Source organism: Onychomys torridus, chromosome 5 (genome assembly GCF_903995425.1).
Source record: "Onychomys torridus chromosome 5, mOncTor1.1, whole genome shotgun sequence".
Classification (NCBI taxonomy): Eukaryota; Metazoa; Chordata; class Mammalia; order Rodentia; family Cricetidae; genus Onychomys; species Onychomys torridus.
In genome coordinates, this window is record NC_050447.1 from 92,895,303 (window position 1) to 92,921,868 (window position 26,566).

Here is a 26,566-nt window from a genome sequence, read left to right on the forward strand (position 1 = left end):
AACAAACAACTTCAGAGAAACTGAAAAAACAACTAACTAGAAAGACAAGCCTAAATGAGAGGAAATTCTAGCCTCAAACCCTAACTAGTAGTATAACAAATACTAAAAAGAGTCCAAACAGATAGCCAGGTAAGCATAAAAGCTTACACTAAAGACCTATACACCTCAGCAATCACGTATTATTTAGGACTTCAAAGAAAATTTATAGGGCATATTAAAACAGTCTCAAGAAACACAATAAGCATCAGCGTGAAAAGTAAATAGAATTATTTGAATCAGGAACTTTCACAAGCTATGATGAATATGCTAGGAACACTAGTTGAAACGAGTACATAACATGCCAGAACAGATGGGCAGTGTAACCAGAATAGAAGTTCTGAGAAGTGAAGGTAATGTTGGAACTTAAACACTGTAAGAGAAATAAAGGCTGTCTTTTCAGTATCCTGTACTGATCTAAAACCATGTCAGCTTACACTCTCTGCTTGCTTGTGTGAATATAAACAATAATGACTGTCCTGCTCAACTTTTGTATAAGATCAAGTCAGCACATCAGAATAACTTGTAAGCCATTAAAATGCTTGACAAAGGAGGGAGATCTTACCAATGTACTATTATTGCATTATTCCACATGGAAAAGGGTGCTACAGTCTGAATCTTAAAATTATTAATATATGTGAATATATTAATTTAGGAAATCAATGGAAGTAAAAACAAGCCCTAGTACTCTTCTTCATTGTCTATGCTGAAGACTTTGTTCTAAAAAGGCACCTGTAAAATAAAGGAAAACAAAATGTTTCTATAGAAAGGAAGGAAGGAAGGGAGGGAGGGAGGGAGGGAGAAAAGAAAGAAGAAAAAGAGAAAAAGAAAGAAATTATCTTTCACAGGTTCATCAATATACCAAATGTATCCAAGGAAAGACTCACTGAGTACAAAGATATGTCAATAGGAATGTTCAAAAGTGATGTATAAGCTGGGCAGTGGTGGCACTCACCTTTAATCCCAGCACTCAGGAGGCAGAGGCAGGTGGATCTCTGTGAGTTCAAGTCCAGCCTGGTCTACAGAGCTAGTTCCAGGATAGCCAAAACCAAAAAGAACAAAAAAAAAAAAAAAAAAAAAGATGGAAAAAAAGTGATGTATAGAGTACTGGTTGTGGTGATACCAAAGGGGTGGGGGGGGGGCGCAGAACATCCAAGGACCATAAAACAATCACAAGATGTTAACACTAATTTTTTTAAGGCTATATCAATCAGAGGAAAAGAGAGAAGGAACCAGAAGAAACATCAAAAGCAATGAGTAAGAAAGCATTCCTTGAATTACTGAAAACCAGAGATGTTTTCCTATATGCCAACATAGGAAACAACCATAATTTGAAACTAAAAACCTTTAATCCTACCACCCAGAAGGCAGAGGCAGGCAGATCTATGAGTTCGAGGCTAATCTGTTCGACCCAGCTCCAGGACAGTAAAGACAGAGAAATTCATCTCAAAGAAACATAGGCACACACAAAACATCTGCGGAAAAGCTACAAAATTCCAATGGAATCAATTATAAATCCAAACATGATCCATGTATGTAGATAGTAGGCCCAACATATCAGATATGAGTTCTTCCTTGCTTAATGTATAGATTTAACACAATCTTGACAAAATCCCCACCAAGTTATTTTGTAGATACCAATGAATGACTCTAAAGTTTAACTGGCTAACATCAGACAAAGAAGGGAAATACCAAAGTTAAAAAAACAAACACTCCTTAATCTAAGACTTATTCTATAAGCTACCCATCTTCAATACATGGTGAAGCTAGTGGAGAAACATGAAAGCAGATAAGTGGTACACAAGAAAAACATGGAAATGGACTCAAAAAGCAGAGAACTCATCATCAACAAATATGGGAAGGCAGTGCAGTGGAAAACAGAGTTTTCAAGCAAATGTTGCTGAACAAGTAAACAATATATAAACAAAACAATTCTACAAACAGCTGTGTACCATTCACAAAATTACTTTAGGAGGGACTTTTCAAGACAGAGTTTCTCTGTTTAACAGCCGTAGCTGTCCTGGAACTCAGTTTGTAGACCAGGTTGGCCTCCAGTGCTGGGACTTGAAGGCATGTGCCATCACGCTTGGCTCAAAAATCTCTTAATGGATCACAGAACAAAGTATATTAATGGAAAACTCAACTACTAGAAGACATATTACAAAATCTAGGCTTATCTTAGAATTTATGATGATTCTTTAAAAATATTCATTTTAAATTATGTGTTTGGAGAGGGTGTGTGTAGGTAGGTGCTTATGTCCAAAGAGGACAAAAAAGGATGTATGATCTACTGGAGCTGGAATTACAGATTGTTGAGAGCTGACCAATGTGGGGACCAGGAACAAAACTCAGGTCCTCTGCAAGAGCAGCCAGTGTTCTTAACTAAACCATAGTTCAATTCCTGATGAGTTTTATATGTAAAAGGCTGACAATCACAATGTTTGAAAAATTGAACCTAATAAATTATATGATAAAATTCGAAATGTCCCTTTTTAAAAAACATCCTTGGAGAATGAAAACATAATTTGAGGGGAAATCTTTATGAAATATATATCACATTTAAAAAGTCTGGTTTCCAAAATATTTGAGGAATTCTTAAAACTTTACATTAAAACTCAGCATGGTGGTGATGTCTGTAATCGCAACTACTCGGTAAAGATGAGAAAGAAGGCTCTGAAGTTCCCCACAAATACTAACATCAAACCTGAACCCTAATTCAAAGTTTGGTGCTTAAACTCTCAAGAGTACAATGAATTTACATGCTATACAAGCTCAAGGGCTGAAGATCACACGGGAAGTAACTACCATAGACACAAAACAATAATGAAATAAAACACAATTTTCCACTTAAATTTTACATAACTATTAAAATGGCATCCAATTTCTACCTGTCCTAGAAACAGACTAACCAACTCCAATGAGAAAAAAGCCATCAGCAGACTTTGAGCTATAATGCACTAAGGAAGGCCCTTAAGAGAAAATCCTGTACTTCAGAGAACCACTGAAAGCTAGATTTTCTCAATAAACATGAGTATCTGGTCTTCAAAGTCAGCGGGAATGAAGCAGATGTCGTAGCAGAACTTGGTTTAATTTTAGCACAATCAAGGACTGAACCTAGGAGGTCATGCAAGCTGCAGCCCTAGCCACCGGCCTCTGAAAACAGCCTTTCTGTCATTAATCAACCAAGCTTAAACTCTGCCCTCTTTTTGGATGTTTTATATAAGTTAACAGATTTCCATATAATTTCAAGTTATTTTAGTTGGTTTTCTGACACTCTGCCCAAATCATCCTTTACAGTGTGATAGTTAAATTTATTAACTGTAATAACCAGTTACTCCTTTGAATCTAGTCCAAGTCTTAATTAAGGCATTTTAAAAGACACAAACTGAAGACTTCAAATCTAAAATTCTGCCATACCAAATCTAAAGCTTTGGTCACAAACATGACACCATAAGTACAAAATTTTACTTCACCTCTAAGATGTCTCAAATCAAAACAGAAACACAGAAAAAAATTGCCTTTAGGATAGTATATACAGGTATATATTTAAAAGTATCTCACATCACAGAAAATTCTACCTTGAGCCATGGTTCCTATCAAATGTTCCAAAAATTAGAAAACCTAAAAAGTAAGTCACATCCCAAGCATTTCACATAAGGGATATTTAACTTCTCTACTTATCTATTAATAGGAGACACTGAGAAGAGGCTATCTCCACAGTGTGCTTGGGCCTTCATCAAGTTAGTTAAGAGAAAAGATTAAAGATGGGAAAATGGTGGTACAGGCCTTTAACCCAGCACTTAAGAGGCAGAAGCAGCTTGATCTCTGTGTGTTCCAGGATATCCATAGCTACATGAGACCCTGTCTCAAAAATCCAAAAAAGGGAGGGGGGTGTTAAAGAGGGGGAAAGACAACTCTGGTTCTAGATGGTAAAATAACAGTACAGATATCTGGAAAAGTCATAAGGAATCATACTATTATCTACCTACCTATATAATACATGTAAGTTGTCATATAAATACACATATACAGTTTAAATAAAATTTTCCCACCTAGGTTATCAAGAGTCACAGATCCCTTAACAAAACCCAACACTAAGCATGAGAAGCCCTCTTCTGAGTTGTTGGTCCAAGCAATCCAAGACATTTGCAAAACACTGTAGGCTATAGTTACTGCCCTTGGTCGTCCCTAGAGTTGGAAGGTCAGTCTACATTGCTGAAGACTCAACTCTTCAGAAACAGGGCCCAGAGGCCCCTGAACTGTACATGACCTAGACTCCTCCCTGAGGACTAACTTTCAGAAAATTAATGTCTGGTACTGGAAACATAGCCAACCACCTGGGGCTAGTGAAGTCAAGGATCTTGGAGAAGAACATTTTCCTAAACCAGCACAATCCCTAGCTACATTCTAAAGATGTGTTCTTATACCCAGAGGTAAGTGTAGTCCTCCCCCAGATCAAGGAAACTTCTTTTCACAACAGATGGAGACCATTACAGAAAAACCACAACCAATCAAAACACAGAGTTGTGTCCAGTCCCTAGGATACATTTACAACACAACCAACCACCTAATGCTAAGGATCATTATGAAAGAGGGGGCAAAAAGACTGTAAGAGCAGAGGAACAGCGAGTTCGCTGTGAGACTACCTCTTGTAGGAATATCAGCAACTGTATCCCCAAAGCTTCTCTAACGTGACTGCCTACACACGAACTGAACATGAACACCAGACATGATGACATGGATGGGGAAAGCCCAGGAGGCAACCAAGAATGCCAAGAGCCGGAGAAATACTCTTCACCACAAAAAAAAACACACCAACTGGTTATCCAATACCAAATGTTTTCAGGTCTGAAGACACGCAAATAAACACACAGACTAAGCAGGTTATATACTTAAATGTATTTAGGAATATATATGTGTGTGTATACATATATGTATATAACAATTATTAATAAAAAGCCAAGACTTTGAAAGAGCAAAGAATTTGAAGGGAGAAAAGGAAAAGGAGAAATGTTGTGATTATAATGTTAAAAAGACAAAGGTTGGGGATTTAGCTCAGTGGTAGAGCGCTTGCCTAGCAAGCACAAGGCCCTGGGTTCGATCCTCAGCTAAAAAAAAAGTTCCAACTCATCCTCCCAGATCCTATTCCTACTTTTCTCTTAAATTCAGGCCTTCTCCTTTATTTGTTTTGAAATAACTGGGTCCAACCAGTATTACCCATATGCATAAGGGTACACAGACATCCACAGAGCATGGACCACCCACCACTAACCCCGCCCCACTGAAGAAACCTGACTCCTCCTCCCACAGCAGCCATTAGCAGCTCCTCATTTGAGGGAGCCTTGTGAGCCCTCCATGATCATTTTTTCATAAATCCTTGTCCCTCCCAGCATTGTAATTCCATTCTAATCTCCACTGGTTAAGTTTAAAAACTCCTATCAATGTGCATATAAAAACAACTATAATGTTTTTAAAGAAAAAGGAAAGAAGACCTCTACATACCAGAAATAAAAATACTATACTATATAAGAAGGACAGTTGCAGGAAATGCAACAGAAAAGGGACAGTGAAAAAGGAAAACCCAGAAAATTCGAGACTTTATACAGGGGAATTATGAGATCAGAACTATGGGAAATAAAAACAATTTAAGTACCAAAATGTTTCTTTATAACTCTAATTAGAGAAAATTTAAAAAACAAACAACAACAAAAACAAAGAAACAAAAACAAACCCCCCCACATACTTGTCAGGCAACAGATGTAGCTGAGTGGTAGACTGCTTGTCTAGCAAGCTGCCCTGACCTCTTGCACAGCATAGAACAGAGTGTGGTGACTGATGCCCAGCTGCAGTCTTCGCTACCAGTCAGATGGTAGGAGCAGGACTATTAGAATCTCAAGGCTGCCATTCTAAGCAATGCAGTAAGTTGGGGAAAGGCAGAGATATTGTCAAAGTTCCAAAAATGGGGCCTCTGACACCAAACCCCCGCCAAAAAGAAAAAAAAAAAAAAAGACCTCAAGACATAGGAAATTAAAGTTAAAACACACACACACACACACACACACACACACACACACACACAAACAATTTCTCTAATCTTTTCTTAGTTTGCTTCCTATTGCTATGATGAAGACCATGACCAAAAGATACTGGGGAGGAAGGAGTTCATTTGATTACAAGTTACAGTCCATCACCAGGGGTAGCCAAGGCAGAAACTCAAAGTAAGAACCTAGAGGCAGGAACTGAGCAGAAACTACAGAAAAGTAATACTTACTAGCTTGCTCTGCTCAGTCTGCATTCTTTTTCTTTTTTTGTTTTGTTCTTTTTGTTTTGTTTTGTTTTGCTTTGCTTTGTTTTTCCAGACAGGGTTTCTCTATGCAGCCTTGGCTGTCCTAGAACTCAATTTACAGACCAGGCTAAATCTCCTGCCTCAGTCAGCTTTCTTATACAACTCAGGACCACCTGCCCAGGGATAGTACTGCCCAGTGGACTGGGCCCTCCCATATCAATTATTAATCAAGAAAATGCCCCACAGACATGCCTACAGGCAGTTTGATAAAGGCATTTTCTCTCTTGAGATTCCCTCTTTACAAGTGAATTTAGAATGTGTCAAGCTGATTAAAAACTAACCAGGACAATCACCAAGAAAAAGTAAAGTGACCCACAACCTGAAGAAATGCCAGTAGCACTTGGGAGATTGAAAATGAGGGTCCCCCAGAGCAAGCTGGCAAACCAGACAAGCCAAATGGGCAAATCTGTGCTCCGGTCAGAGACCACATCTCAACATGTAAGGTGAACAGCCATCAAAGAAGAAACATCAATGGCAACCTCTGGACACTACCTATATGAGCAAACATGTTAGATATGCACCCACAACACACATACACAACACATGCATGCATATCACACACATAACACATAAATAACAAAAATGTTGTTAAATACGACAAAAGCATGAAAATATGTATAATCTCAAAATAGGGAAAAGTTTCTTAGTAGATAGACAAAAGATGAAAAATTTACAGTAAACTGCATTTCAGTAAACTGAATATCAAAAATTTTTGATGAGAAAATGGGAATCAGTTTTCTTGTATGGTGATCTGGCTTTAATCACTAATATGAAATGAGCTAGATATATCACTTAACCAAGTAATTCTATTTCTGTATCCCATGAAAGTCCCAATTAGATATTTATACTAAATGTTTTTTCAGTAAAGTACTCAACAGTCTAACTACACCTAAGTGAAAAACCCCTAACAGAAAACATCAAAATTATAGTACTATAGAATACTGTCTCTTTATAAATGGATGTATAAGGTATATTAACATTTATCTATTTGTAGAAGATAATATACTTCATTTTAATTACATAAAAGTAAATAAGTAACATACAAACTTGTTATAAACACTGTCTAGAAAAAAAGCTAAAAAGTGGAAGCCTCTTGTCTCTTCCCTAGAAAGCATATTATTTGCATTGACTACATGTGCATACATCCCCCTAATAATAATTTATGCCCTTCGTTTCAGTATTCCAAAGTGTTTTGTTTTGTTGTTTTTGCTTTGCTTTCTGAGATAAGGTTTCTCTGAGTAGTACTGGCTGTTCTGGAATTCAGAGATCCACCTGCCTCTGCCTCCCAAGTACTGGGATTAAAGGTGTGTGCCACCACATCTGGCTGTATTCCAATGTTTTAATTAAGCATTTCCTGATGGATGTTTGTTTCCTGTTGGTTCTCCCACCCCCCAAACATTGATTCTCTTTTCCTTCTACTGGGTTAATTATTATCAGCTAGTTAGATGTTGAAGTTTATTTTTTTTTTACATTCATTTTGTAGCACTTGTGTGGAGTACGTTCTCTCCTTCCCCCACATAGCTCCCAGAGATTGAACTCAGGTCTTCGTACCTCTTCACACCTTCCCAGCAACCTCTATCTGCTGGGATATCTGCCAGCCTAATTTTTATTTTTCTTGACATTTTTAAGTGCTAATAATTAGAGACTTCTAAGCATTAAGGAAAGGATGTATTTTGTGTGTACATGCTAAGTATGTATGTGCATGTATGTGGGGGCCCATGTGCCTGCATGTGCACGAGGAGACCAGAGGATCCTGGTATCTTCCTCCACTACTCTCCATCTTCTGACCTTGAGACACAGCTTTCATTAATCTGAAGCTCCTTATTTCAGACAGCTTGGCCAGCTGGCCAACAAGCTCACAAATCTGTGTGAATGTTTAGCAAAGAACTCAAGTCTAAATACACTTAGGTGAAAAGCATTATTCGGGGGCTACAGGCATGCATGGATTTACACGGGTGCTAGGGACTCAACTTGTTACTCAAGGTTGCACGCACAGAAAGATTCTGACTCACTGAGCCATTTCCCCAACCCCTAAAAGGTACATTGTTAAAAATTAACTTGAAATTCACTAACTAAACATCTGATCTCCAGCTTTAAAACTACTCACTTCTTCAAATATCCATCCTTTCTTCCTAATTAAAATTGCTTTTATTAGTGATCTCATTCTTTTCTTACCATCAACCTACTACTTAGCTATACCTATATACTGTGTGCCATCTTGCAAAGTGCTTCACTGTATTATTACATTAAATGACCACAATAAATCTAAAAAATGCTAATAACAAAACTCACCATTTTAAACCATTTTTAGGTATGCAGTTGAGAGACAATTACATTCACAGTTACCCACACCCCCTCACCAACAGTTACTCTGATGTGCTCTATTTCACAAAGCATCCTAATGGGTGTGTACTAGTATATTACTGAAGCTTTGACTTACATTTCGCAAATGCCTATTATGTTCAACTTTTTAAAAATGTGATTCTTAGCCATTTACACATCTTCTTGGGAAGAAAAATCTACTTAAGTTCTCTTAATCACCTTGCCTTTTAATTATTCAGTTTAAAATTGGTTTTTATATTCTTGTTACAAGTCCCAATTATCAGACATAGGACTTACAAATATTTTCTCCTATTCTGTGTTGTCTTTTCATTTCTTTTTCTTTTTTATTTGGAGACAGAGTCTCATTATGTTCCTCTGGCTGGTCAGGAACACATTACATAGATCCACCTGCCTCTATTTCCTGACTGTCGGGATTAAAGGCATGAACCATTAACCTCAGCCTCTTTCACCATCACACCCAGCCTCTTTTCACATGGTCCAATTTCATTCTGGTGAGGTGTAATTACTATTTCCCTTACTGCTTGAGCTTTGGATGTCATCTGATAACATAGCACTCTAGTCTAACCCACATACCAGGATCAACTGATTTCAGTGTTAAAGACTTATTTCTAGCTTCTAAATTCTTTTGTTGATCAATAATTTACTCTCACGGTAGTGCCAGACAGTTATGGTCACTTTAGCTTTACAGTAAGATTAAAATTGCAGCAAGATTTAAATTCAATGAATTCTACTTTACTCTTCCTTCTCAGACTCTACTCACTGTCCCAGATCTTGTATTTATATAAATACCAGAATCTACTTGTCAGTATTTGAAAAGCCAAGTGGCACAACAAGATAGCTCAGCAGGTAAAGGCACTTGCTGCAAAGCCTAACAACCGGCAACCAAGCCTGAGTTTGATTCTCCAGAACCCACAGGGCATGAGGAGATAAATGACTATCACCTTTTGAGAAGGGCTACAATAACTATGAAGATAAATTGGGAAGTGTTATCTTAATATGATTAATTCTTTTAAGCTTTAAAAATGGAGTATTTTCTATTTAGTCTTTTTAATATTCTTTCAATATGTTTCCAAGTTTTCAGGTTGCAATATTGTAAATTACATTTTCTATCAGTTTACCTTAGCTGTTTTATCCTGTGAGCATAACTGTGTCTATTGCCCTATATCTTGCATGCATGCGCGTGCACACACCCACACACACTAGTTTAGCTTCTTCCTTTCTAATCTATCTTATCTCATTTTCTATTGCAATTGCTGTGACTAATGCTTCTAGTATGCTACTAAATAGGAGCCTCAACAACACATATCCTTTCTGTTCAAGATGACATATGTAAGTTGAAATAATTTCCTTATATTCCTAGATATTGGGTATACTGATCTATATTTGAGAATAGCAGTAGCCCCTCCTTATCCTCCATATCAGTTAACTCTTTATCAGTCATGATCTAAAACTTGTTAGTTGAAAATTTCAAGAAATAAACAATTTATATTTTTAAGTTGTACTTCCTTCTGAGTAGTGTAATGAAACCTTACACTGTCCATTCTATCAGGATATAAATCATCTTAATCCAGTGACTCCTTGGTATATACTTGTTTTCTCCCCCGAGACAGAGTTTCTCTGTGTAGCTTTGGTGCCTGTCCTGGATCTTGTTCTGTAGATCAGGCTGGCCTTGAACTCAAAAAGATCCACCTGGCTCTGCCTCCTGAGTGCTGGGATTAAAGGTGTACACCACCACCGCCCAGCCTTCTCCCCCCCCCCCCCCCAAGGCAAGGTCTAACCCTGGATGGCCTAGAACTGATTATGTAGACCAGAATGGCCTCAGAAAGATCTACCTGACCCTGCTACCCAAGTCCTAGGATTAAAGGAATGCCCTACTACACCCAGTTTCTTTCTTTCTCTCTTCCTTCCTTTCTTTTCTTTTCTTTCTTTCCTTCCTTTTCTTTCATTTATTTTTGTGTTTTTGTTTGAAATAGGGTTTCTCTGTGTAGCCTTGGCTGTCCTGGAATTCACTCTAAAGAGCAGGCTGGCCTCATACTCAGAGATTCACCTGGCTCTGCCTCTGGGTGGGATTAAAGGTGTGCACTACCACCACAACTGGATTCTAGTTTCTTTTCTTGATCTTTAAGAGAAATTACAAATTAAGAGTACTCATATTTCCTCAATAGTTAAACACTAACAGTGGAAGCATTATAGTGTAATGAACACACAATAGCTAGAACAGTAGAATCTGGCTGTCTTTTGATGCATGTCAATAACTAAGAACCAAACCACTTGTGTTTTTTAATCTGAGTAATAAAAGATATCTTGAAGTGGGCATCAAAATCTACAAAAATTTATGTTTTGTGAAATGGGGTACATTATAAGAACCAAAACAAATAAAAAAAATCCAAAGGCTTCAGAACTTTATAATTTAATGAGGCAAATGAGTTATGACCAAAAGCAGAATACAAAGAGACGATTAACTCTTCTTTCAAAGGCACTAGCAGCCTTTGCAAGTCTGGGCAATATTATAAAGTAAAGCTCATTTGTTTACTCAACAATTAATCATTTTAACAAATTTTCTATTGGCTGTGTTTGGTATAGAGTCACACCAAAACAGGGGCAGGACTGATTTTTGTAAAAAACAAATAAATAAATAAAAAAATAACAAACTAAGTAATTATGTTTAGTTATTGAGAAGTTTTTTTTTTTATAAAGTCTTTTTTAAATGGGGAAGTTACTTTAAATTGTGTTTCTATCTAGTGGAAGTTGGAAATACTGAACAAGTAAGACATTACCAATGAATAAAGTAATATTCAGGAGCAAGAAATTCACCTTTTAAACTTCAATTCTATAACACCATACTCTGCAGGATATGGTGTGAAGGTGTGTTTGTGTGTGTGTGTTTAGAATTACCAACACAGAAGTATCACATGTAATGAGTTGAAGGCATCAAAGTTTACTGGCATGTTCGTGGACTCCAAAGACCAATGTAACTGAAACTTAGTACATAATCAAAACTAGCAAAATTAGGATTAGAGAAGTAGGCAGGGAGGTGATAGATGAAAATAGGAGACTCAGGGCATGTTAGAGGAAGAACAGATACACTCACTGTCTGCAATGTGGTATATAAAGGCAAAATAAATCATATTTCTCCTCAACTTCATAGTTAAGATTCTTAGTCCAATATTTACTAAATGTTAAGAGATATAATGGCCCTCTTTTAAGAATGGAAAGAAACAGGCGAGAAGAGATAAAACACCTTACCATTAAGGTCACAACACTAAATCAGAGACATTTTATAACTAAAGTCAAGCCAGTAAGTACCTTCTTTTCTACTGTATATTCAGAAGCAATAAAATAAGGTTAAGATGGCAAAGCATGTCAAATGTCAAGTTAATAAGAAATACAGGCTTTACAAACAAAAATCGTAAGATGTAACAGTTAAGATGATTCTGATCTCTACACTACATACAGACTACTTTTTAAAAGAGGGTAATTTATACAAAATAATTACCATATGGTCTATCAAATATTTAAAACTGTACATCCCAGAACAGTAGTAAGACTGTGTATGTGCAGCCAGTAAAGAACTATGTACAATTTACAACTGTAAAGTAATTGTGATGATTGGTTTTTATTGTCAAGCTGATAGAGCAGAGTCGCACAGGAAGAGAAAAACCTTCAATTAAGGAACTGTCTAGACCAGAATGGCCCATGGGAATGCATGTGGAAATGTAAATCAAAGAAACCCCTCAACTTCCCAAGTTTCTTTTGGACAGAGTATTTTACTACATCACCAAAAGGAAACTAAGACGAAGTCCAACTAATTTAACTCTGCTTTATATTAGATTTAATGTATGCCCTATGGCAACTACTTTTAATGAAAGTCAAACTTTTCTTAGTTTTTTTTTTTTTTTTTAAATTAAAAGCAACCATATATCAACTTATTGAAAGCAATTTCAAGAATGCTGTTCTCATACTTCGCAATATGGAACACATCTGCCAAAAGGTGACAGAGGGAGGCTAAGATGATGATGGTTCAGAGGGTGAGCATTAGAATTTAATGTTCAAAACCATAGAACACATCAAAATGTGGCACATGGGAATGGTCACATGCATCTATAACCCCAAGTCTAAGTAAACGCAGAGACAGGAAGATCAGTGGGGCTTGCTGGCCACCAAGAGAACCCCAGGTTCAGTGATAAACTCTGTTCTTAGGGGAATAAAGCAGACAGTATGGAGTAGGACACATGATATCTCCTCTGGCATCAGCACATAGGCACAGGCATGACTATCACACACATGCATGAGCACACATCCCCCCCTACATCTTCACATTTTTTTCTGTGAATACACAGAATTCATAATGTAAAAATGTGATAGAAATATATTCTAATATCTTTTCTTAATCAGTGAAAAGTACTAAGATTAAAAATATATCCAAGCTGAAAAAAAGTGTTACTTATTCAGTATTTCGTTATACCACTGGTAAATACATTTGACTTGGCTGACTCAAGAACCTCAAGAACCACTGAAGTAAATAATGTAATTCTTTAACTCTACTAAATTTTACAATAATTTGACATTAGAGAACATTTTCATTTACCCAATACTCAAATGATCATCATCTAGTAATAAAATCTTCAAGGTGGAAATACCATGAACTCAAAAACTTGCAATCTGAATACATACCTTTGTCCTTCTTAAAGTCCAAAGCATCTTCTTTATCAGTCACTATTTCCTTCATATTGATGATACTCTGGTGGGTGAGTTGCCGAAGAATTTTAATTTCTCTAATTGCTGTAATTGGGAAGCCCTCCTTTTCATTATCCAGACGTACTTTTTTTAAGGCTACCATTTCTCCTATTAGACAATTAAATAAAATTAGGTTACTAGCTAGCAAAAAAAAAATGACATTTCTCTTAATTAATTAATACTTATAATTTCCATTCCTACATTTTAAAATTATAATGCAGAAATTGTATTTTAGTTTCCAACGTAACAAATATTATTTATAGTTCAAGAACTTAACCTCTCAAGTAAACTATGGATCATTACACTACATTTAACACTAATTGGTTAGGATGAGGTAGGTTTGTATTTTTTTATACTCTCTATTGATACAGAAAGAGATGGTGAAGAGTGGGTTTGTTACCATTCTTTCTGTGTGAAGGAGGGAAGGGTCAATACATCCAGGATCCTCATTCATATTAATATGTACTCACACTCTCTAGATCTCTCACCTCTCTGAAAAGAAAATATATTCCAACATTTCTTGTCCATACTCACCAATTATCTAGTCATGAAAATGGGGTTCAGACTGCCTCAAAAATACACCCCCCCCATTATACTACATTGCTACAAAATTTAGGTATGTGTGAGTTTTGTATCAGACATCATGTAATTAATCAGACACATACATACACATACAAACACAAAGTTATTACTAGTTAAGCTTAGGTCAAGAAATGCTTTAGATTTTGGATGTTTAGGGTGTTTTATTATGTTTTGTTTTATGGGAATGTGCACAAACTTAGTAGGCTGGGCATCAGTCAACGTAAGAAAAAAATTCACTATAATGAAGGCATATTCCTCTTCTTTGGACAGATTAAAAAAATGGACCAATTTCACAAATTTTCTAAGGAAAAAAATCATGCTCTTAATTATTAAAATTTATTTTTCATTTTTATGACTTTTCCCTATAATATAGTGTTTTAACCACTAAAGCTTCTGAAAGTTGTAATCTTATTGATAATACAATATTATCAAATACCAATGGTTATTCTACATTCTAACTACCTTCATTAGTTTCTAACCACAAGGTGTTCTCCCATATACTAAATGACCTCAAACAGCTGTCAACTTTAATATTAGTTCATGTTAGTTAAAAATGCTAGTTCTGTTGGGCAATGGTGACGAGCATCTTTAATCCCAGCACTTGGGAGGCACGCAGACCTCCAAGGTCGAGGTCAGCCTGGGCTACACAGAGAAAGCCTGTCCAATTTAAAAAAAAACAAAAAAACAAAAAAACCAAGCTCTATGCATTATTTAGTGAAATGTCTAACTTCTGTAATGTGACTTCTAATACAATTACTTTTCTTCTTTGAAGGAGTCTTTCAAAACTTCCCGTAAGATTCTTGATTATGCTCTGAAAAAATAATGTTCTGAAAAATTCACGCTTCTGAATCTGGTCCAAAGGGTAATTTCTATAGAAGAGAGAAAGCTGGCCAAAAGAAAAGTATTACGTAATTCTTAATATAAAATAACTTACTTCTAAATAGAAGCATGGTGGGGCATGCCTATAACACCAGCTTTCAAAAAGCTAAAGCAGGGGTCACAAGTTGAAGCAGCCTAGACTACATACTTAAGACCCTGCCTCAAAAAGAAAAAGAAAAACACACTACTAATACTTCTGTCTCGCTACTAAGAGTTTAATGACTATTCACCACAAAAGGAACACATTGCTAAACCCCACTTTACAGCACAGCCCAAATACCAAAGGGGCAGTTTTCTCAGTTTACTGTGTGCCCATGTGTACAGAAAATGCATATACAGAATAAAATGAAGACCGCACAACAGCACTAAGAATCTTCACTTCTTTCGAAATCCTTGAAGATATATATTAGAAGACAGACAGAAAGCAAACACATTCTACTCCAAACTTAACATTCTTACCAGTGTCTTTGTCCCTGGCTTTGTAAACTTGTCCGTAAGTACCTTCTCCAATAATTCCGATGATATCAAATTTATCCACGCAGCGTTTTCCCCAGTCAATATCTTTTTCTTTGATTTCACCATAGCGAGGCCCACATATTCTATTAAATATAGTTCTGAAGTTTTTATAGACAATCAAGCAAACTGAATGAACTGTTTAATAATTAAAAATCAATCCCACCCAATCTTAAACCTGTTACTTCACCCTATTCTTGTAGATTTGTGAACATTCATGTAAGACAAGTTATTACTAGTTGATATTATAAATTTTCATAAAAAACCTACAATTCCTACATACTGTTTTGTAGATTAAAACTTAAAAAAGGGAAAAGCAGCAACGGCGCTTCTTTAAAAGGCTTTTAGAAACGCAGCTTTTCAGTAGTGGATAAAATCAACATTACTAGGAAAGTGTCAGGATTCTCTACCCAGTCTCCATGAATTTTTGTTTTTCCATTCAATGCAATGATTCTCTCTCCTCCCATAAATGTGTTGTGTATACGTGTATATAGAGAGAAGGGCCTGTTATAGTACAAGATAATAAACACTAACAAAATGACTAAAAATTACTTACAAATTGAGACTCATAGTAGCATAAAATCACCACAAAAAACACTGAAAATTTTTCACTCAAACAAGTACAGAAAGTGTTAATTCACATAAAATCAAGAGTCAGAATTCCATAGTTGGGCAGAGATTAATAGATCAAATTCTTTAAAAAGATGTTATTTTGTAGTGTCTTAACCCACCAAAGAAATTCAAGAATTGTAGCAAAAGAATGCAAGGACAGACTAGCATTCTTTCCTCATAATAGAAAATGATCTCATATTCTTAAATTACATGTTACCTGAAGAGCAATACTAAATCAAATCTATCCCCAAAGTGTTAAACTTTCCCTTTGTTAAGCAGATATGTTTTAAGAGCACCAGTTTTTTTATCCCTTAGCTTCAAGGAAAAGAACTCTATCAGGTATTTAACATGAAGCTACATCAGCTCCATTTTGAAAAATTCTGTGTCTTGGAAAATTAAGAATGTATGCAGTTATGTGGGGAAGCGAGTAGTTCAAAGCAAAGGAAACACTGTCCATTACTGATTTTGTTTGAGCACATGCTGTCTTCCACGTTGCTCAATTTCAGTGTTTTTATATTAGTTAGGTATCTGAACTATAACTATCTTTGACACATACAACCCCCCAATCAATAACTACAGACTGTAGGAAATCTCCATCTGGTTTTATTAGCCATGGCAAATAGACACCACTCGTGGACATTTGTTTCACAACTCTGTACATTCATGTTCAAATAAAACACACTTTTCATTTTCAATCTTACTGTTTTCTACGTTTATAATGATCCAGGATAGAATGTTTCCAGTCAAGTTAAGTGCAGGGAGAAAGCAAGCACATACTTGGGCCTTCTTCTGCTGTGTAACTGAGCTGCTGTTCTCTTTTCCTCCGGACTCTTGGAAAGGTCATCTCCTCCTGGTAACTCAGGGGGCAGCGGTAAATCAGCAAGCAGACATCGAAGTTTCTTTTCTACTTCTGTTTTAACTGCTTTTACAGAAATACTGCCTCTTAAGCTGAAGAAAAGACAGGAGGGGCCACATAAACCATAAATATTTGATGACTATATGATTAAAAATATGGTCATGCTTTAAGCATGCAAAGGCTGTATTTCCTATATCACCCTTTAAGTCCAGGTTAAAAAACAACAACAACACTATTCTTGAACCACTAAGTACTTTAAGAAGGAAAAAATGACACAGAATTAAGTAAAAAACATGGAAATCTATAAAGTGTAGACTTTAATAATGGTAATGTACTGATACTAATTAACTGTAATAAATGCAAGGTAAGTAGGGAATGTAGTATATAATGGTTCCATACTGTTGAAGATATAAAGTTGGCATAGTATTGTTAGGATACAATTTGTTGGTCTCATCTCTAATGTTTTAAATGGATATAATTTGTCATATTCTGTCTTACAAAATTTGACATTTGTGTTATAAACCTAAGTGTCTTATTAATAGCAGAAATATATGCTGTATCTATTTTAAGCATGCCGGACCTATCAGATTAACATGTAAAGATCTTTAACACAGTAAATTAAAAAAAGGAGTGAAGGAGTATCATGATGGAGGGAGGGAGGGAATGAAAAGAAAAAAAGGAAATGAAAAGAAAGAGGGAGGGAGGAAGAGGGGGGGAAGGGAGGGAGGGAGAGAGAGAGAGAGAGAGAGAGAGAGAGAGAGATCTTATAAAAACACAATGGTAATGATGTATCTTTCAGAACAAACAGTTTACTACAATTCTGGGAGGATTCAAAGTGAGCCTGACATACATTATCTGACTAAGACTTAAGGAGGCACCAGTCCAGCAAAAAGGTGAAAGGATCTAGCTTAAAGAAGCACCTATCAGGGGGCTGGAGAGATGGCTCAGAGGTTAAGAGTGCTGTTTGCCCTTCCAAAGGTCCTGAGTTCAATTCCCAGCAACCACATGGTAGCTCACAACCATGTGTAATGAGATCTGGTGTCCTCTTCTGGCCTGTGGGGATATGTGCAGACAAAACACTGTATACATAATAAATAAGTAAATAAATCTAAAGAAGCACCTATCAGCCAAACTCAGATCAGATGACTATAACTGATTATAATGTAGGAGGAAAAAGTTCCATTTGATTAAGAGGACTAGGTAGAGTAGGAAGAACTGTCTTTTATATGTTAGCTTTATTAACAGCTATTAAGAGGAATGATCAAATTCAAAAATCATCATTTGCAGTTCCTATTATAGTAACAATCAGTAATCTTATTAGTGGGTGCAGGGAAAACAGGTCTTCAAACTAACCAATGTATTCCTACAGGAATATATCCTAAAGTAGAAATAAGTACCCCCTACACAGATGTTTTAAGATTGGTCATCACTTAACCAAGTTATCACAGTTTAAGATTTTGCTCCTCATATTGTAGGAAATACACAAAATCATCTCCTAAATATTCTGACCAAAACCAGTATTTGTTCTCAACCTAATCAAGATCCAACGGATTTCTAAATGTATAGGAAATGGAAGTGTTAAAGAGGAGCAGCAACTTAACTGTCATCAAGAAGAAATAATCACACACATTCAGAGGTAAGACATAGATCAGATTCTTCAATTTATGTGGGTAAGTAATACTTGTAATTGTTTAAGTTACATTAGCAGTACTTGTGGGTAAATCAAAAACTATTGCAACCACTTGTTTTTAAAAATGTTTATATACATACACTTTCCTTATACAGAGAAATTAAGAGCATAGAAAGATTTTGGAGGTCAAATGACCCTTTCCAGGGGGTCATCCAAGACCATCAGAAAACAGATATTACATTATGATTCATAACAGTAGGAATTTTATAGTTATGAAGTAGCAATGAAAATATTTTTATGGTCGGAGTCACCACAACATGAAGAACTGTATAAAAGTGTCACAGCATTAGGAAGGTTGAGAACCACTGCTCTAGAAGGTTGTATACATACCAGTTTTATTATTTAGCTTTTTAAAATGCCTGAATACATAAAAGTACCAATAGAATACAGATTTATGAAATTATAGTCACAAAAAAACATGTACAAACTTTCATACTTATTTAAGGATATAAATGTGACAGTTAACTAGGAGTGAGTAGAAAGGAGTGCTTAAAGAAAGCAAAGGTGGAAAGCACTCCTTAAAACATGACTACTGAGATTATACAGATCATTACTGTTCTTTAAAGTGATCTGTAAATTTCCAGTGAATAACAAGTACATAAAGATGCCTTCCATATTTAGGTTCCTAGAAGCCATTAACAGCACAGAAAAAATGATCTCCCTATCCCTACATCAACAAGACAATTTCAACTAATACCTGTTTAGCACAAAATTAAACAAACAACAAAAGTCCATACCAGGTTGCTAAAAAGAAACTTTTAAACATAAAAATACCATGCTCATTAAAACTGGTGAAAGGGGGTGTAGAGGTGAGGAGTGGTTCCTCCCTTATAAAAGGAGGAACTGTTGTGAGCAACAGTTCTTTGCTTACAAAAACCTAAACACCAGTCCTTTTCAAACAAAGCATAAGGTCTACTCTACTTAGTAACTCTGCACAATAATGATTAGACATTTTACTTTTTAAAAATGAAATATCATTAACCTAAGGTAGCTAATATTTCCCACAATCTTGATTTATACTAAAGCTAATAATCATAGTATCTGAGATGCATGGAACTTTAGCTTACAAAATTCTATCAGGTCACTTAATTCAAATAACTAATCTGTGATTTTTCAGGATAAATATCCTCATCTTTGGACATAACTACATGGAATAGAGCACAGAAAAACTGAAAACCTAAGACTATCAACAGCTATGATCTTCTACATGCAGCCCACTAACAAAATGTATTATTTCTAACAAAAACAGTAAGGCTATAAAAATATACTTTTAACTATTTTTCTTTTTCACAGTACATTTTTATTTAATCACTTAACACTTCCCTGAAAAGAATGTCTCCTCCTCTTTATATACTTTTGTCCTTAAATCAATCGCTGAAAGAAAGAAATTATTAGCATAGTCATGTCTGTAGTAGCAGTAATAGTAAGAAAATTTCATATCCACAAAACATACAAACCCATTCAAGGAGCAAAGAAACACTGAAAGAGGAAAATCAAGAGACAGTGTCATGTCGCTGAAGTTTTCTCTGGCCCTGCCCAGCCCCACAGATCCCACAGACCCCACAGCCACTTACAAAATAATCACTCAGAAGCTTATATTAATTAAAACTGCTTGGCCATTTTAGCTCAAGCTCTCTTGGGAAGCTACGGTGAGGTGGTAAGCTAAGGTTAGTTGGCGGCTATTGCTTTGATCGCTACGGCTTATACCTCTGTACTTGGCTCTGTGTTTCTTACTTAAGACTGTCTAGAAATTCGTCTACAATTGGTGCCCACATGGCAAGAATTCTTTAAAAAAACATTGGTGGCCTTCCAGGCCAGGGGTTACAGAATTCATCTACAAGACAGTGTAGAGAAAGCTGTAGCTGGGTGTGGTAGTGCATGCCCTTAATCCAAGTACTCAGGAGCCAGAAGCAGACAGATCTCTAGAGCTAAGAGGTTAGCCTGTCCTATACAGTAAGTTCCAGGATGGCCAAGGGCTACATAGTACAAAGCCAACTCAATCTCCCTACTCACCCATTCCCAAAAAAACCAACAAAATAAAAAGGCTTTTATACTAACTTTGGGGAAGGATAAGCCAGAGAATTAAATCATTTCTCAGTTTAAAGTTTCATTTTTTTCTTTGAACAGTTACTGACAAATTTCAAATGTGTTTGCACTTACCTATCAGCATCTTTATCTTCAGGCAGCATAGGAGGCAAGGGTAATGGTGGTAATGTGGAGGTCACTAAAGCCACATGTTGCTCCTTCTCCTTGGCTCCTACGACTGGTGTGAGTGGCGGCCTGGTTTTCTCTTTAGTAGACACTGGCTCTTCCTTTGTAGCAGCAGCTTTACCTTCCTTCCCAACAACTGTTTTCTTGGTGGCTTTGTCTACAATCAAGTTGTTGTCTACCTTTGTTACTTGAAGGGGTGGCTTTGTTTTTGCTTTGTCACTTTTGAAAGTCCCACCACTTGAAGGAGAAGGTGCATGCTCAGTTTTAAGTTTCTTCACATCCTTTACATGGTTGGTTTGTGAGGCACTGGCACCAGTTTCTGTGTTCCCCTTGGTAGGGGTAGATGCAGTTTGGGCTTTCGCAGCTTTGGCAGCTGCCTCTGCAGCTTTTGCTGCCTCTGCAGCCCTTGCTGCCTCTGCAGCCCTTGCTGCCTCTGCAGCGCGTGCCTTTTTATTCTTGTTCAATTCAGCTGCCAGGCTACTCTTGAGAGTTAGTGTGCTAGGAGAAATGCTTGAGTGACGACTTCTCGATCTAGACAATCTGTGCCTGCTACGAGACCTTGAGTGCCTAGATGAATACGGGCTTCTGCTTCGAGATTTGGCAGAGCGTCTGGTGAAAAATAATTAACATTTTTAGTCATTAACCAAATTAAACTTTATAGAGTGCTAATTTGAATCTCTGAAGTGAGACAAATTTACTTAATTTCAAAATAATATAGCATCTCTGAAGGGTTTTGTTGTTTTTAAGTAAAATACCAGATGGCAATTTTCTTTAAAATATTCTTCCTTTTCTCTGGCCTATGAATGCCCAAAGATAAGGCTGGATTTAAAACAAAACAAAACAAACAAACAAACAAAAAATAGAAAACTCCATAAAAAATATAACAATTAGGGCAGCAACAGGCCATCACTGCTAATTCAGGAAGGAGAAGCAGACAGTAAGGATCAAAAACAGGAGCAAGATAGTCTCCCATTCCCCTCCTTTGGTCACATTTCCTGGGACAAACTGTGTCTCTTTACCACCATGAGTCCTGCTTTTGATACTTCAGAGTTCCCTGCTTCTCCTCTTCTATCTCACCTCTGCAATCCCTTCAACTACAAGTCTAGCATCCACAAGGAGCCTCACAAACATCCCCAACTCTAGATCCAGGAGATGCAACACCCTCCTCCTTCTGTCCTCCACAGGCTCCTGCACACACATGGTGGTGGCACATACATACAGGCTCAGATGTGTACACACCCTAAATATTTTGGGGGAAAAAAAATGTGTCTGTACTAGAAATGTAGTCTTTAAAAAAGTCTCTTGACCATCTAAATTGGAATCCTTTCTAGAGCCTTAACTAACAAGTTATAGTCATATGCTAGGTTATTAAATTCACAATTTTTAACTCTACAGGAGACAGGTTAGCACAATTTAACATATTAAATAGAGGATAAGAGCGCTCTTTCTAGATTTGAGTAGAAATGATGATTCTAAAGTAGGACAGGTTAACACAGTAAACTACCAAGAAGACAGAGACTACACTGAAAAAAACTTGGGGGAAATTACAGGAAGCAAGAAATCCCAGGAACCCATAGTGAAAATTACCAGAAACAAAAAAGTAGAACATTTCTATTTATGGCTAGTGTTATTACAATGTGGAGAGATATTTTTATAAACATTCTATAACTCTAGAATATGAACAAAAATTTCTAGGCTCAGGATAAACTGATATACAAATCCAGCTTTTCCCTCATTCCTTCAAAACAAATGTGAAAATAAGACCTAACTTGTTTCAGCACTGAGCTATCATTGTATATAAGTCCCATGCCTTACATAAAAATATATACAATCATTTCAGAACAGTAAGAACATTAGTTTCAAAAATATTCTAACACATTAAGTAGTTGTACATACTAATTATTAAAATAAAGATAAGCCTAAAATATTCACTGAAATGAATGAAAACAGTTAACTAAATGCAAAGAAAGATGATTGTAACATAACCTGCATAATTTTATATAGGAAGCAAATGCTGTACTAGGAAACTTGGCTACATTTTAATTGTTTCTTTTCCCTTCAGATCACTGAGCTCCAAACAAATCAGATGTAAGTCACATTTGTTATCCCCTGACCAGACAGACAGATACCAATGAACAGTAAGAGAAAGCATAGAGACGGCATCTCATCACAGGTAATAGCAGAGGCTTTTATAAAAAGCAATTTCTCTACCAATTTTCTATTTTCTAGGACGATGATTCTATTTACTTATTTAATATAGATAAAAAATTATATGCAACACTCCCAGCCTCTGCTAAGTTGCTAGTAAATTACAATGATAAAATTCCTATTTACAACTAACATAGTTTGATAAGCTAAAATTTAATATAAAAACAAAATTCAAGTAAATTTTACTAATAGTTTTGTTATACGTTACCAAAAGCATTACCACTTTACTAATGCTTCAGGCATATAGCTGTAAGGGCAAAAAAGAAATGCATCGTCAAACACACATAACCATCTTACTAAAATACTTTCTTACAAACAAAATTTGTCTGTTTTTTCCCCCTGGGAGCTGGAGAGATGGCTCAGGAGTTAAGAGCACTGGTTGCTCTTCCAGAGGACCCAGGTTCAATTCCCAGCACCCACATGGCAGCTCACAACGGTCTGTAACTCCAGTTCCAGGGGACCCAACACTCTCATGCAGCATACATGCAGGCAAAACACCAATGAGCATAAAATAAATAAATAAATTTTAAAAATTCTTTTCTTGCACTGACAAGACAGTTCAATGTTAAAGTACTTGCCACCAAATCTGAATACCAAGAGTTCAAGCCCCAAGGACCCACAAGGTAGAAGGAGAAAAATCAATTTCTGCAATGTCTTCTAATCTCAATGTTCTCTCTCTCTCTCTCTCTCTCTCTCTCTCTCACACTCACTCACTCACTCACTCACTCACTCAAGTAAATATAATTAAAATGGGTTCTTCTAATAATAGTTCTATATGTTGAATCTACAATGAACACATATTAACTATTCACTGCTTGTTTGTTTTGTGGTTTTTTTCAAGACAGGGTTTCTCTGTGTAGCATTGGCTATCCTGGAACTCACTCTGTAGACCAGGCTGGCCTCAAATCACAAAGATCGGCCTACCTCTGCCTCTGAGTGCTGGGAATTAAAGGCATGTGCCACCACATTGCTTGTTTTAAGTAAGTTAAAGATCTCTTTAGAAGCTGACAAGATGGCTAGGGGTGGTAGTGATTTAAGAGCAGATAGTGCTCTCAAAGGTTCAGCACCAAGGTCAGGCACCTTCCTTCAGGAGAATCAAAGCTACCTTCAGATCTCAATGGGCATTGCACTCATTTGCACATACCCTACAAATACACACACAATTACAAACAAAAGTTTTTAAAGATATCTTTTAAAAAACTAAGACATTATCCTATGCTTTTAAGAATTTTCCCCAAATTTATACAATTCAAGTAAAACCAGAATTGCAACTCAAACAGGCTAGTGCTCACTATTAATTAGGCTTATTTAAGTGTCCCTTAAAGCAGTGGTTTTCAACCAACCTTCCTAATGCTGCAACCTTTTAGTACATTTCCTTGTGTTGTGGAGACCTCCAACTGTAAAATCTTTTTATTGCTACTTCATAACTGTAATTTTGCTACTGTTATGAATTGTAATAGGAGATAGAAGTTTGGCAAAGGGGCACAACCCATGAGTTAAGAACCACTGCTTTAAAGGGGAAGAGCATGATACCCTCCCTGGTCATTCCAACTATATCACAGAGACTCTGCAAGAATCCAGTTCTGAGCACTGCACTTGGTGAACACACACAAACTGAGGCAGCTGTCCTCCCCACCATCCCAGCTCCTACGACACATCCTCTTCTGGGCAACTTTCATCAAGCCCACAGTACTGCACTCTTCTTGTCACTCCAGGGTCCCTATCACTTCTCACTAAGCATTCTTTGTGAGCTCCCTTAATATGCATCACCTCTGTGGTCTCTTTAAAGTCTTCTGAACTATCTAAGTTGGATTTCATTCTTTCTAGAACTTTTACTAGCTTAGAGGTATGTCAAGTCTTAAGCCAAAATACTTTAACAACTTTTTAGCTTCTTAAATTATTTTTGCTAAAAGAATATCCAATCCACCATGGAGAATCATTTGCCAATATAACTTCCTGGGATAACAAAATACATACAGTGGCTACTATCCCCAACATTTCTTAGCCTACTTTTTTTGCCTTGCTTATCTTACGTGCTCAAAAAATTTTCAGTCACATACATTTACTTTAAAAAGTGGTTAAAAGTCCTCAAACAAGGTATGAAAATGATTACCAAAATGAAAATTACCATGTTAAGTGCTATTTCTTTTTCAAAACATGCCTTTCCACATACATGTTTAGTGCTGCACTAATCACAATAGTTAGGAAATAGAACCAACTCAGATGTCTACCAACACATGAATGGGCTAAAAAAACCAGCATGGTACATACACACAATAGAATTTTATTGAGCCATAAACAAAAATAAAATCATGGCATTTGCAGGAAAATGAATAAAAGTGGAAAATGTTATGCTAAAAGCAGATTAAGCAAGATTCATTAAAAAAAAAACCTGCATTTTTCTCTTAAATGTACTATTTAGATTTTTTAATTACCTATGTATGCTTTTTAAAAGGTCTCTCTCAAGCATTTCTTAGCTACCTTCCTAAGTTAAAACTTTAAATGGCTAGACATGAGACACAACTTTAATACCAGCACTTCTGAGGCAGAAACAGGCAAAAATCTTCATGTGTTTGAGGCCAGACTGGTCTACATATTAAGTTCCAGACTAGCCAGGGCTACATAATCATACATACACTGTTTCAAATAAAAAAGAAAGAAAAAAAAAGCCACAAAAACCCAGACAATTATAAATGATGTTCTGTTGTATGCTCTACAACAGAGACTCTTAAATGTATCTCATTTAAATCTTCTACCTTATCTAATCTATAGTACTAGACTCGAACTACTGAATATATAAGATCCAGCACCATCTAAAATTATGACTTAGGAAGTACATACATCATCCTCTAATATTTGCTCCTTTTAATATTCTCTTTCTAATTTTACTATTCTCTATTTGCTTAACCAAGCTATAAATTTCATTTCCTGGTAGACACATGTTATCTCAGCAACTGCCTCATCTTATTGATTCTAACTCTGCATTCCCTTATAGCCATGTCCTCTGAATATTTCCTACTGTTGCTGTAACGAACTACTTCCAACATGGTGACTCAGAACACCACAAATTATCTCACAGTTCTGGAGACAGCAATCCAGTGAGCTTTGAAAAAGTAAACCATCTACCTCTGCTCAAATCTCTTGAGACAATCTGTTCTCTCACCTTTCCCAGTTTCACTTAGTCAAGGCGTCCATCATGCAGGCCTCTGCTTCCATCCTTTCTTCCCTGTTTGTATCATCACATGGCATTTCTGACTCAATCCTACAGTCACTTTTCTATAGAGCTCTTTGCAATCATACAGGAACTACCTAGGTAGTGCTTCTTAATCATCTTTTGGCCACAACATCCTTTATATACACATTCCAGGGGGTGTAACATGGATATCTCAGGGGACTATTACACAGCCTACCATATTGTCCTCTTTTATCCTCAAAATCACTTTTCTCTTTCACCCCACCACCTTCTCTCCTAATCTACCCTGTCCAATTAATATATTCTCTCTGCTCCACTTATTTCTGTAAACAGCATAACCAAACCGATCCTCACTGTTCA

General features: G+C 36.4%; 1 protein-coding gene across 4 annotated transcripts in view; it reads right to left on the minus strand.

Annotated features, from left to right (window-relative positions):
* Cdk13 (cyclin dependent kinase 13) overlaps positions 1 to 26,566 on the minus strand; it is a 96,598-nt gene that overhangs the window by 41,436 nt on the left and 28,596 nt on the right. For all 4 annotated transcript variants that reach the window (XM_036187894.1, XM_036187892.1, XM_036187893.1 and 1 more), the window contains exons 2-5: positions 20,755 to 21,414; positions 16,826 to 16,996; positions 15,383 to 15,522; positions 13,400 to 13,570 (exon numbers count right to left, since the gene is read on the minus strand). In XM_036187894.1, coding sequence (XP_036043787.1) covers positions 13,400 to 13,570; positions 15,383 to 15,522; positions 16,826 to 16,996; positions 20,755 to 21,414 — 1,142 coding nt within the window. The remainder of the gene's footprint in view (positions 1 to 13,399; positions 13,571 to 15,382; positions 15,523 to 16,825; positions 16,997 to 20,754; positions 21,415 to 26,566) is intronic.